At 35.3% G+C, this 13,477-nt stretch overlaps 1 protein-coding gene across 1 annotated transcript in view; it reads left to right on the forward strand.

Annotated features, from left to right (window-relative positions):
• Window positions 1–13,477, forward strand: part of SACM1L (SAC1 like phosphatidylinositide phosphatase) — a 104,498-nt gene that overhangs the window by 46,026 nt on the left and 44,995 nt on the right. Inside the window, exons 4-8 of the mRNA XM_037005606.2 lie at window positions 277–404; window positions 3,028–3,177; window positions 5,744–5,803; window positions 6,657–6,690; window positions 11,801–11,902. Coding sequence (XP_036861501.2) covers window positions 277–404; window positions 3,028–3,177; window positions 5,744–5,803; window positions 6,657–6,690; window positions 11,801–11,902 — 474 coding nt within the window. The remainder of the gene's footprint in view (window positions 1–276; window positions 405–3,027; window positions 3,178–5,743; window positions 5,804–6,656; window positions 6,691–11,800; window positions 11,903–13,477) is intronic.

The following is a 13,477-nucleotide window of genomic DNA, read 5'->3' on the forward strand; positions in this document are numbered from 1 at the left end:
TCCATCTGCTAATATCACTCCTTTGCATACCAAAAGCTTTTGCTTTTATCCTTTTGAGAAAAAATTTGACCTTTCAATAGGAATTTTTCTAAATAATATGTATATCTTTCTGTTCATAAATTATAAGATTGCTTAAAAAAAGTATGGCCTTTTACACATACAGCACAATACAGTCTCATTCTGCTAGCCTTTAGGATTTAAACAATAAGGACTGCTACTTTTGCCTTTAGAGTTGCCTTAGTTATATTTATGTGTATTTGGCTTTGCTTTTTGCAGGTAATTACCTGATTGTCATTACCAAAAAGACAAAAATAGGTGAATTTTTCAATCATGTAATCTGGAAAGCAACAGATTTTGATGTCCTTTCTTATAAGAAGACAATGTTGCACTTAACTGATATTCAGGTAAGAACTGGAAGCATTTACTAATTGCAAAACCCAAAGTAGTACCATGGGGGTGGATTGGGGAGGGAAGTGCAATGCAAAGAACGTTTGATGGATTTCTTTTAAACCTAATTATTTAAGCAACCCATAGAGCAAGGTCACTCTTCATATCTTTGTACCTAGCCAAAAAATGTGCTTTAAAAAAGTCCTTCATATGTTTTGTTGCTGTTGGTTATTTTTAAACTAAGTTCTTAAATTATGAAATTTCATATGGAGAGAAAAGGACAAACAAAAAAATGCATGTGTACTCCACACCTAGATTTAACTTCATATCCTTTTTGCATAAAACTAGAATATTAGATACTTTTGAAGCGCCCCACATCCCATTTCATTCCCTCTTTCCCCAGAGAAAAGCTTTCTTCACTTTTACCACATTTGAATATAAGTGTGTATGTATGTGTGTATATATGGTCAAACCCTGCCCCTTTTGCATGATTCCTGAGTGCACAAATTTCAATTACTGTGGTTCAGGTAATACCAGTCCCCCAACAGTACAGTTTGGATTTACGTTGCCATGGTATGTTAACTAAAACATTAGCCCAGCAAAGGTGAAAGTGCAAAGAAACAAAACATGACAATTCTAGAAGTGAAATTTGAGTTGAACATAAATAACTATAGAAGAAATAGGTGACCATGGGAATACTGACACTGTCTTTGTGTCATAGATACACAGCCAGAGGTCTTAGTGGAGGTGATTTACTGACATAAATGATGAAGTATGTGGTTGTGATGAAAAGGTTAACAATGTCCCAGAAGAAGTGAGGCCAGCAGCAAACTTCACAGTAAACGAGCTCTTGGAAGTATTTCATGATTTTGAAAGTGCAAAGGATAAAATGTTAGAAATTGGTTCAGATTTGGGTATATACAATTCACCAAGATGTAGAAAAGGTACTCCAATCATAAGTTACACAAAAAGGCAAGCACTGTGTAAGCTACTGTTGATAAATTTTTTACAAGAAGTAAAATATTTTTAATTCTCAGTGTTTCTAATACTAAATTTCAGTATACTAAATAAATATTAGTTTTACTGCTTTTTTATTTCCTTATACATTTCTACTTTTTAAATATTTTGATGAAAGTTTTTAAAGGTCATGTAATAATCATAACTTTTCCCATTGATTTTTAAGAAATTTTGTGATTATTAAGATAACATGCTCATTTTTACACCACTACCCTACCATGGAAGATGAAGACTGACTGCATTCATATTCAAACAATATCTGTTTTTACTTGAAGTATTTTTTAAAACTTGTATGAATGACATTACCCTGTTATAGTTTTTGAAAATTACTGTTTTTAAGATATTATGTTTAGAGATTTGTATCTATTAAGTATTTGTTTTCTAAATGTAATTTAATTTATAGTGTTTGCTTTTTAGTTGTAATTTCACTCCCAACATTACAAAAATATTTGTTTCTGGAAAAAAAAACTTAACCTAGAACATGTAGCTTACCTATGGTAAACATTTTTAAAATTAGTCTTAGCACTACTGTCTTAATTGACTAAGTAAAACTGAGACAAGCTTTTCATACTTCAGTTTTAACTTAAAAAGTTCTTTTTGTGTAACTGTATATAGCAATCAACGTATCAATATATTTGTTCTTTATGAGACATGATATTTTAAGGCAATAAAAATGGTTGTATTCATTTAATAGCCCAGTAATATTTGCTTGGACAAGTTCTTCTTGATTGCCATACTTTGTTGTTAGACCACGTAACAGATTTTAGTATTGCTCATTACATATGCTTTCCTTGTACTTTTTATTTCAAAAAAAAAAATGTCTGAGCCCAAACTAAAAATTTTGTAAAATGTAGACTAATATGTTAATCATCTGGTAATCATTTACACATGTTTACATATTACACGTAACAGTTATTTTTTAGAACAATAAAAAACAAGGATTTATTTAAGAACTCTAACTGTAAGTTATAAATATATAGAGAAATGAAAAAGCCGTAAACCAATATTTAGTCAGTCTTGGTATTGGGAAATTTAGCTAAAATGATTATCAGAAATTAAAGATAAATATTGCTAATACTGGCCTTTTCCTTTTTAATCTTTGTGTTTTTTTAAAAAAAATTAAATTTCACTCCTCATCTAGCCCCAGACAGTAAAGTTTTTTAAGAATGAGGATGGTATTATGCTCTTGTTATTTACTGTCCGTGTAACTGGAGCCCCTCATGAATTTATGCTTTTCGTTTGTCAAATGAGGATAATTATGCCAACCTAGCAGGGTGTGAAGATAAAAGGGGAATTTATGTAAAATGTCTGGCATACAGTAGGTCATAATTTATGACACTTGTTTTGTTGAAATAACTTTTCCTCATTAGAGTAAGAATTGTGAAGGAGTTCTGGGTGATTAATGTAATAATATCTTACCCTATTTCTTGAACATCTTCCGTGTGTTAAGAACTGTCCTAGTTCCTGGGGAAATAAATGGTGAACATTCCCCTCCTTAGCCCAGTTGTAGTGCTTGTGGTATGCTAGGCCCAGACTTATGGGGTTTTATTTTCATTCTTTTTTCATGCTGACGGATTTTTTTTTCAAGTATGAGACTGATTTTTTTCTCCCTTTCATTTACAGTTACAAGATAATAAAACTTTCTTAGCAATGATAAACCATGTCTTGAATATGGATGGGTTTTACTTTTCAGCAACATATGATTTGACCCATACTTTGCAGCGGCTGTCCAACACTAGCCCAGAATTCCAAGAAATGAGTCTCTTGGAAAGGGTAAGGTTAATCTTCAGTTATTTTCATTTATTTTGCTTTTTTGCTTTTTTTTAAAGGACGTGTCTTTCATCTATAAAAATATTCATTTTTCTCTATCATGGCTGTATCAGGATCATGTATAGGGCTTTGAAAACATACCGTGTTTTAAATATACATCACAATCCCAAAATCAGGACCCTAGAATCTATATTTACACAAACAGGATTGAGAACTATTGGTGCAAGTATTCAGAAATCTAGTTTAAACATACATGTTGGTAATTTCCTGACTCTCAGTGTTCTGTGGTATAACGTAGGTTAGCATAATTATGTTTATAAAATTAATGTTTTAACAGTTGATGTTCTTTTTTGCAATGGTGTTATTTATTTTGCAATTAGAAAAATAACTTACTGATTAAGAAAAATCAATATTGAAAAATATCCTTTTGTGTTAAGGTAGAGTTTTCTTGTTATTTTGCTTTTTTGTTTTTTTAAGATGCATGTTTCTTTAGAACTAAGCCTCAAATGATCTCATCTTAAAGGTTCTGTTCTTCTGGAACTTAGGTAATTAATTGCTGCCTTGATTTTTTTTTTTTTAACAAAGCTTATATGTGTTTGGGGGCAGACAGAATTTAAAAGTTTGCTGCCAGTTACCTACTAGTTTGGACTGTATGAAATTACCAGTAATTGACCAGTTTTGATAAATAAAAATGATAATTTCATATAGTTCAACCTAAATCCATATTTTAGTTGACTGGCTCTTTAAGATTTTATACTCTAATCTAGTAAATTTATATATAGGCTTAGATGTAAGCTAAACAATCAAGAAATTTGGCTTTTAACTACAAAGACGTTGTTGCTTTTAAAAGCACTTGCTACATTCTCTATTTGTTTATCAAACTTTCCAATGCCTACTGTGTACCAGGCTCTGTACTAGCCACAGAATGCAAAGACCTGGCCGCTGCCTTATGGGAGCCTGCAGTCTGCTGGGGAAGTGGAAGTCCAAGCAATCACATGACAGGGGGCGATTGCTGTCATGGAGATGTGTACCAAAGTGTGGTGGGATCCTGAGGGAAGTTGGGTCTCACCCCGTCTGGGCCAGTTGGGAATGACTTTAAGAAGGAGATGAGTTTTGAGCTGAGACTTAATAGTGAAGAAGGCTTATTGGTCCGGTGACAATGGGAGCAAGAGGGTGCCAAGCAGGGATGGAAGCAATTAGGCTAAAATAAAAAAGAAGCCATCTCTTTTGTTGGGATGGGAAGGGAATTTTTTTTCAGCTAATCAAAAGAATCAGTTAAAGTTAATATAGAATCATAAAAGTGATAAATGAACCATGGATACCTTAAACATTTCATCTAAAACATAAAATTTTATATTGATCAGTTTTTTGATGTAGGATACTGGCTTTTCTTTGCTTTGATTCCTTGATTCCCAATTGTCTTTCCTGTATGAATTACTGCCTTCACACTTTCTAGTTTGAGTCTCCTTAAAGATTTTGATGCAGAATCTCCCTGCAGAATCCTATAGATTTTTATTATGTTTCTCTAATCTTTTTTTTTCCTCTAATCTTTTATAGTTGCCATTCCTACTCCTAATTCAACAGCAGTTTTGTTTTAGTAACTTGACTTTTATCAAGTTAAATTGCAAAGCACCCAACTTTATAGGAACAGCAGCTTGTTTTTTTTAATTTATTTTTTATTTATTTCATTTTTCAAATTTTTGGTACCATTAATCCACAATTACATGAGCAGCAGCTTGTTTTTAAGTCATATTTCATTGATTCATAAGACACTTATTTTAATTATGTAATGATGAATAACAAGTACAGCTGGTACAGACACATTGGGAACACACGCTGGGATCTTGGGAAGCATACCATTCACCTGGTTATGGCTAAGTGCAAGAGTCACTCCCTGTGACTTTCAGCAAGGGAGGGAGGGATGGGGGAGTATCAGTGTGTTTTGTAAAGCAAATGGGGAGAATTGGTTACTATGCTGAGTTGTTGAGGGGGGGTTCTTCTGTATTTATAGTGTGAAAGTCAGCATGGTGAGAGATGAGATCAGAATTAAGTAGGGGCTGCTATATCTCAGGACCAGTTAGGCCATATAAAGATCGGGTTCTTTAGATGACAAAGAGCAGGTGAAGAATTTCTAGCAGACTGTGGACATGTCATGTTTGAGAATTCCTGCTGGCAGCCTGTGGAGGAATAGGTGGAAGGACAAGGCTAAGACTTGAGGCAAGCTGTTTGACTTGAGATGAGGCTGGAGTGAAGTGTTGGTCAAGGGTGGAGGGAGTAGAGATATGGAAGGAGCATGGGTTTGCAAGGAGATTTGGACTTGACAACTGACTAAATATGAGAGGAAGAAAGACCCTAAGCAGAGTCCCAGATTTCTGTCTGGGCCAGCAGCACAGGCTTAAGAGAGAGACAGGAATACGGGGAGGAGGGGCAGATTTGTGGGGCAGAGTTCTGTTAGCATGTCAAAGAGACCTGCTTCTAGGCAGCAGGTGAAGACATTGATACAGATTTCTTTCTGTAGAAAGTCAATTTGGTGGGAGATATTTTATTAATTTTACAACTTCTCTCTTAGGCAGATCAGCGGTTTGTATGGAATGGTCATCTTCTAAGAGAACTTTCTGCTCAGCCAGAGGTAGTATACACTAAATAAAACCTGCTTATGGTAACAGTCCCAGTCTTAATCGAATGCATACTGTAAAATGGTACCTAACACTAGTGATTCTGTTTATAGTTGGATCAGGTCTACCCTGTCATATCACTCTGGGTTGAAGAAGCCCAATTACTTTACTCTGACATCTTACAGAAGGCTTTAGTAAAGAAAAAACACTTAAGTAAAAATGCATTGCTTTCTGTAAGTAAGAGATGGAATGGGTCTTGGTGGCTGAATAGTGGAGAAATGAGGGCAAAGCTAAGTCCTCAGGCAAGCGGAGAGCTCTGCATTTGTCTGTCTCTGTGGATATCATTCCCTTCGGTCACCCAGGAAAGGTGTGCATAGTTGTTGCCTTCCTCTGTCCTTAGTTTATACACAGGAGGTGTAAACAAGGAGACCCAGCTAGGAAGCATAATGTATTGAATCTAGGTAAATAGATTTGCTCAATGGCTTTATTTTTTTATCATTTGCTTTGCTTTTTTTTGAAAAGTAGTTTGAGCTGCAAACAATTAGTGTGGATGTATCTTCCCTGGAGGAGGGAAGTTATAGGTAAAGAGTGAAAAGGAGAGAGGTGAACACTCTACAACTTTCTATAGTTTATTAGTGTTCCAAAATCTGAATAGTCATGCCCAAATGATTGTAACATGCACTTAAATTTTTTTTAAATCGAAAAGACATGTTACATTAGAGAAATTAAAATTTAAAAGTTACCCAGAAGCTTGTTACCTTGTTATTTTTATATAGTATCTCCCCATGTGTAAATATTTTTTATATACTGCTTTTTGTTTATTTTTAAAGTATTTATTTTTAAATGTAACATTTATCTTCATTTCAGGTCCATCGGTTTGCCCTTCCAGTATTACATGGCTGTATCCTTACTAATATTACTCTTTAGTTAACTAACAGTCTTTATTTTAACATTACTGGGCAGATTTTGAGACAGTTTCAAATATTGCATGAGGAGAGTATTTTATAGTTAGCAGTTATTGGCTTTAATACAAAATCAAATTATTAACATTAAATGTTAGAATACTTGTAATTTCACCATTTTTTTTAAAGAATGAACTCTTTAGACTGGATTATTCTCTCTGTTCAAGATTTCTAGGCTCGTGGTTTAAAAGAAGGAATATGTATGCTGTGCTTTGCCTTTATTGGATTTTTTGTATCAATAAAAAAGAGTAATTTGAACCTGGCTATTAAAACAAAAACTTCCCTCAGTGATTAAAAAAGTTAGACTCAGAAACTAGGATGACTGGCCACTTGGGGGAAGAGAATTACAATTGAAAATTATATTTGTTATTTGAAATATCTGCAGGAAAATGAAAATAGATGTGTACAAAGAATAATGCTTGGCAGGAGGGATCAGTACAAGTGCAAAATGAATAATGATTGTCTGATTATAAGTTAATTTAAAAAACTTACCATAGACATCATAATTAAAATTAAGGGAAGCAGTAACCTGACTATTAAAGGACAAGCACAGTATGATAATGAGTGTCTGTAATCCTCTTCTGCAGAAAATGAGGTGATCTTTATATCAGGTACCCCCAAGAAGCTTATTAACACAACTGTCTGATTTCTTTATTTATTATGTTAATATGATTTTGTTAAATTATTATGCTTCTTATACCTAAAAGCAGGAAAATAATGGAAAAAATAATTTGCACAATTGTGTGGGGATAAAAATCAGAAATCTCAGGTTAAAAGCTCTTGTTTATTCTTATTTTTTCCCTCTTCCCTCCCTGGAGCTTTCCAAATTCTCCTAAGGCTAAAGAACAAATGTTTAGGTGGTGCTTCAAAGCGTTGGGCCAGTTGTGTGTATGTATGTGTTTTTTTCCCTCCTAAATGAGATTGTGAATCAACACATAATGTTAAGTGAGATGGCAGAACACTTTCTCTACAAAGTTTTAAAAACAGCTTATCAACTCAGCTTTAAAGCCTTAAATTAGCTTTTGTACAAGGCAGTTTCTTGACAAGAACTATAGTCTCATTTTCACATACATAGAAATCAGCAAGAACAAAGATCTCAAGGCAGGAACATGACTGGAGCAGAGAGAATGGACAGGAAGCAGTGGAGCTTTGTTCAGAGAACTAGCTGGGCCCCGGTTAGGCAGGGCCTTATGAGCTTTGTCTTTTACTTCAACTATGATGAGCAACTTGGGATTTAAGCAGGGGATTGGCATGATAAGACAGGATCACCCTGCCAGTGATGTAGAGAAGAGGCCAAAGGTGAGCATGGGAGAAAACAAGGAATAATTAGGAAGCAGTTGCAGTGGGCCAGGTAAGAGGTGATACTGCCTGGGACCAGGATGGTAGTAGTAATGGGATGAAAAATGGTCAGGTTCTAGATATGTTTTGAAGGTATCACTGACAGGATTTTCTGACAAATGGTATGAAAGAGAGTAGTTCAGTATGAGTCTAAGGTTTTGGGCCAGAGTAAGTGGAAGAAGGCCATACGCTAAAGCAGGGAAGAGTTTGGAAGTGGAAGAGGCCAAACAGTATCTGGAGTTCCTGAGATTTCTGGAGAAAATCCAAGTAGAGGCGTCAGGGAAACGGACTGATGGGACTGAGTGTTAGGAGAGCAGTTGGTGTTGGAGGCATGAATCTGAGAGTCCTCAGGGTATGGGTGGTGTTTAAAGCCGTGAAGCTGGATGAGGTCATCGAGGGAAGGAGTGTATGCAGAACAGAGAAAAGTCTGGAGAAGGAGAGAAGACAACTTGGAGGGGGTTCTAGATAGTGAAAAAAATGCAGATTGTAGGCCCCGCTGAGGGCTGGGGACTTCTGAAGTGGTGGAAACAAAGTAAGTGACCTGAAAGGAGAGGTCATAGGGTCTCTAAGACTGAGAAGTTGGAGAAATGCAGATGAACTGGCAAAGTTCAGTGAGGAAGAGGAAAACCAACCAAATGAGGGTAGTGTTCCAGAAGCAAATGCAACTAAGTTTCCAGACAGAAGGTGTCATCAGCTACTGTGCTACTGGTTCGTTAAATGGGACCGTCAAAGAGGGAGTTTATACTCCTGCTCCTTAATCTTCCTGCCCACATGGAGGCTATTCTCAAATGCTGATGAGGAAGATTTTGGAGAGTGGGAAAAGGTGGAGAAGGTGAGAGTACAACTACTTGGTGGAGTCCTGGAGTGAGGCAGGTGGAGTCTCCTGCACAGGTCGAAGGCCAGGCACGGACAGCTGTGCCATCATGGAGAGCAGCAGCTATCTGGATGTGGGTGCTGGTATGTAGATAGATGTAGTGGGAGATGTGGGTGGCTTTAATTTTCACGGTAAAATAGGAAGCACTGTCATTAGCTGTGAGCGGGATGAAAGAGGGGTGTTGGAGGGTGAGGAGCAACTGCCAAATGGGCATCCCCAGTGGGAGAGGTTGGCCCTGGGAGTAACTGACCGATAAAATACCAGAAGGAAACACACTCTCATATTAAAAGGTACGTCACAGTGATAAGATTCCGTATGATCTTATTTCCTCTTGTTCCTTCCATGCCTTCTGGATTCTTGAAAGTGTTGCATATTACTCTTGTAAAGAGTGAAAAATGATTCACAAAGCAGTCATATTCCGTGCTACACTTACTTCTTTAAGTGCAGGCTCTTGTCATGCTCATCTTTGTGCCCTAGTTCAAAATAGATAAATTGGGTGAACAAATGAATAAAATACTGCCTTGGGTTCTTCTCTAGTGCTGTGGTTTTTAAAGGAAAATGAATTGGGAGCTTAACATGAGTTATTAAGTCTGATGATACCAGGTAAGAGAGAGGGATTAATCACCAGAAATTCATATTGCTATCATCATCTGGTATCACCATTTTGAAAATTATTTGGCATTCTCTGAATTTACCAGATCTTCCCCTCTGTATACCCAATACATTTATACCAGGAGGTATTTACAAGAATGTTCACAGCACAGCTGTTAGAAGCGAACTGTGAATGCCACACATTCTGTCAGTAGAAGAATCAGGTCTTCTGTGGAATGGTCCTTACGGATGGCACACAGCACTGAAGAGCAATGCGCTACTGCTTCATGCAGTGTATGGATGAATCTCAGGAATTCCCTGGGAGAGAGAGTGTGGTACCATTGTTATAAAACTCAAATATAAGCAAGCTGTGTGTTTTAAGTCATGGTTGAATACAGGTAAATTAAAAGGCAGGAGTATGGTCTCCACAAGCCTGCGAAGTTACTTAAGAGTAAGAAGATGGAATGGACAAGGAACAGATCATTAGATTCAGGGTTTTGCTACTGATCTGAAGTTGGATGGTAGGTTCATAGATACTTATTTTGTTATGCTATTAAGCTTTATAATGGATGGGTGAAGTTACGTTTAAAAAAGTTACATATAGGAAATAACCATAGGGCAAACCCAGACAAATGAGGAAGGAAAAAGGGTAAGGCCATTGGGATTATAAGAGAAACCTGTCATTCTGTTAAACCCACCAGTCTGGCAAACTTTTCAAAAGCCAACAATATCAGGTATTGGTAAAGATGAAAAAAGTCAAAGTCGTTCTTAAAAGAATTTGGCATTTCCTAATAAAATCAGGTGACGAATATACTCTGTGACCCAGCACTACTGCTCCTTAGAGCCACTTCTACATGTTCATTTACAGAGATGTTTGTTGTAGCACTGTTTATGATAGCAAAAACTGGAAACATCCTGGACAGTAGAATGGGAAGACTGATATATTCATACAGTGAAACATTACATAGCCACAGCAGCAGATGAACCTCATGAACACAGTGTTAAACAAATGAAGCAAGCCAAAAGAATATATAAAGTATAATTCCTGTTATGTAAAAAGAGGTGAAACTAGAAAGACCAGCAAAGGAATAGTGGACTGAGTGGATAATGGTTACCTCTTTGGAGGGCAGGGCAGTAAGGGAGCCGATGGAGGGGCCTGAAGCTCAGGGTGCTTCAGAGGTGCTAGGGGTGTGTGTGGGGAGGTGGATGTGTGTGTGTTTAATATTTTTTATTATCAGATATATTTAATATCAAATTTGTCATATTAACCATTTTTAAGTATATAATTTAGTAAGTGGCATTATATTCATAGTGTTGTGCAAACAGCATCAAACCTATTTCCCTCACCCCAGTCAGAATTCTGTATCTATTATGCAATAACTCCCCAAGCCTGGATGTTTTTATAAGTATTATATATATTATGCTATATATTTTTATTATATTTCATAATAACATTATTTTAATGTACAAGGTTTAGCATCTCCAAAGCCTTCTATAGCCCTTTACTCTGGAAGCAAAATAGGTCAGTGTTTAGAATTTCCATATGTATAACTTCCTACATTATTGAGTCGTACTGAGTTGTATGTAACATATACTGTTACCAGTAGTTAGGACAATAGTTTTATACTAATAAGCTTTTGGGGAGTACATTCTTCTATCCATATTTAGATTTACTTGTTTCAAGGAAAAAGTAGAGTCAAAATTTCTGCTTTTGGATAATCTTTAATTCACAGTTTGATCTGTAGATCTTCATATACTTACCAACTTTTATGACAAATTTATTTGTAATTATGCATAATAAAATATTTCAGGGTTTGTTTCTTTTTAACTTCAGTAGCTGAGCCTTTTTCCTCCTTTTCTCCATTTCTTATTTGAAGGTTAATCTATTTTAAATGTACATGTTTTTCATTCAAAATAGGTTTTTTGGTGATGTAGTTAATACTGAATTCTTTCCTTTTAGAAAGTAGTTGAGAATATCAGGGAAAGGAAATCATTATTTAAATAGGAACACTATAATGAACCACTTAATATACTGTCTGTGTATTATTATAGGATTATTGACTTGACCAAACTTCACAATTTAATATTAAAATACTAGAGATTTGTGAATATTCATGGAGAACCAAAAATTTGCATATTCCATCCTCTTAAAAGAGAGAGTCATTCTTGTTAGAGTAAATAGATTCATATTTAATCTGGTAGTAATACATACGATTTCTATATGTTGTATTTTTCTTAATGTTAAGTTATTACTATGCACACATGTTCTATTAATGGAAAATACTTCGACTGGATTCTCATCTCAAGGAGGAGTTGTTTCAGAGCTGGTGTGCGCTACTACGTAAGAGGTGAGATCAGTTTTGCCAGTGTGGTTGAGTATTGGGTTATATCTATCACTGATTAACGTTTGTCTTACAGTGACATTATTGTAACCTTTTGTATTGTATTTGTTTTCATTACCATTTGATAGCCTCACTAAATACTTACCTCCTGCTTCATTATGGTAACTAGGTAGGTCTTCTCTGCTTTATTCCAGCAACTGTAGTTACATTGCAGATGTCACTGAGACACTAGGCTCTTCTTACTGCGTTAAGAGAAATTGATTGTGTTCTTTGTTGGATGTCTGAAAGCACAGCTGAACTCATTGTAATTTTCAATAACCTAAACTTACATCAGAAGAATTTACCTTTATTGCTCTTGGTTTTTTGCATGCAAAAAGCTAGACATTTGAAATTATACCTTCAACTTGAAAGATTTACATTTTGAGTATTTACTCTCTAGGCTTTATACTGGCTACATACTAATTTGCTTAAACCAAGCTTTCAAAAATCTGTATTAAAAGTTATTGTCATTATAAAAATGAGTTTCTCTTTATTTTTTTAAGCCATAATATATCAGAATAAAATCCTGTGCCATTATAAATTTTATAAGTTTGAGCCAGGAATTTTATTCCATTATTGCAAGCGATAGAGCAGAGGAACAAAGATATTTATTGAGTGACCTGGCTAAGATCACAGAACCAGAATTAGAATTAGCAACTCCCTTGTAACTAGATTTCTTTGGATGGAAATATATTTTTCTTAATTTAAAATTTTTGAATAGGTTATGCATTCACATAGTTCAGGTATTAAAAAGTAATGTAATATATCTCATTTCTCTCCCCATCTGCTGCATCTTAGCTTCCTAGCAGCTAATCAATGGTCACTTTCTTATTTATCCTTCTGAAATGATTTTTATGCTCTTACACATATATAGTCTTCCCCTCCTCTTGTACACAGTGGTTGTATACTGTGCTCATTCTCTTATGCCTTGGTTTTATCTTTTTTTTGTAAACTTATTAAATATCTTGGAACTCTTTTCTCTCTCTCACCACACACACACACACACACACATGTGCACACTCACACAGTCTCACTATCACTTTTTAAAACAACTGTGTACTTATCCCTTAATGGGAACTATGGAAAGAACCAAGTATAGCCCATGATTCTGACAAGTAATTTTAGATGGCATTAAGAAGGCCTTTATTTGCTGGTTGAACCAAAGCAAAAACACCAGTATCTCAGACCCCAAAATATTGTGTATGAGAAATATGTTGGATAAAAAGGACTTTGAGAAATACTTGAAATTCTTGGAAATCCGTTGATTTCCTTCTGATTGGTATGTTGAGTCAGGGACTAGCTTGAAAATTCTTTGTGCTTAGCAAGCTTTTCATAGTAAAAACAAATCATATGAACAACATTGTAAAGGAATGTTTCAGATATTGAAAGGACTCACCAATATCAAGACTAAACATTTTAGAGCAATGCTCTTAAAGCTACGTTTTTTGTGTATATTCATGGAGTTACAGAAATTCTAGGATCATATATACAATTTTTGTGCTTTAATTTTATTTATTTGTTTGTTTATTGTTTTAGTATCAT

The sequence above is a fragment of the Manis javanica genome, chromosome 3 (genome assembly GCF_040802235.1).
Source record: "Manis javanica isolate MJ-LG chromosome 3, MJ_LKY, whole genome shotgun sequence".
Classification (NCBI taxonomy): Eukaryota; Metazoa; Chordata; class Mammalia; order Pholidota; family Manidae; genus Manis; species Manis javanica.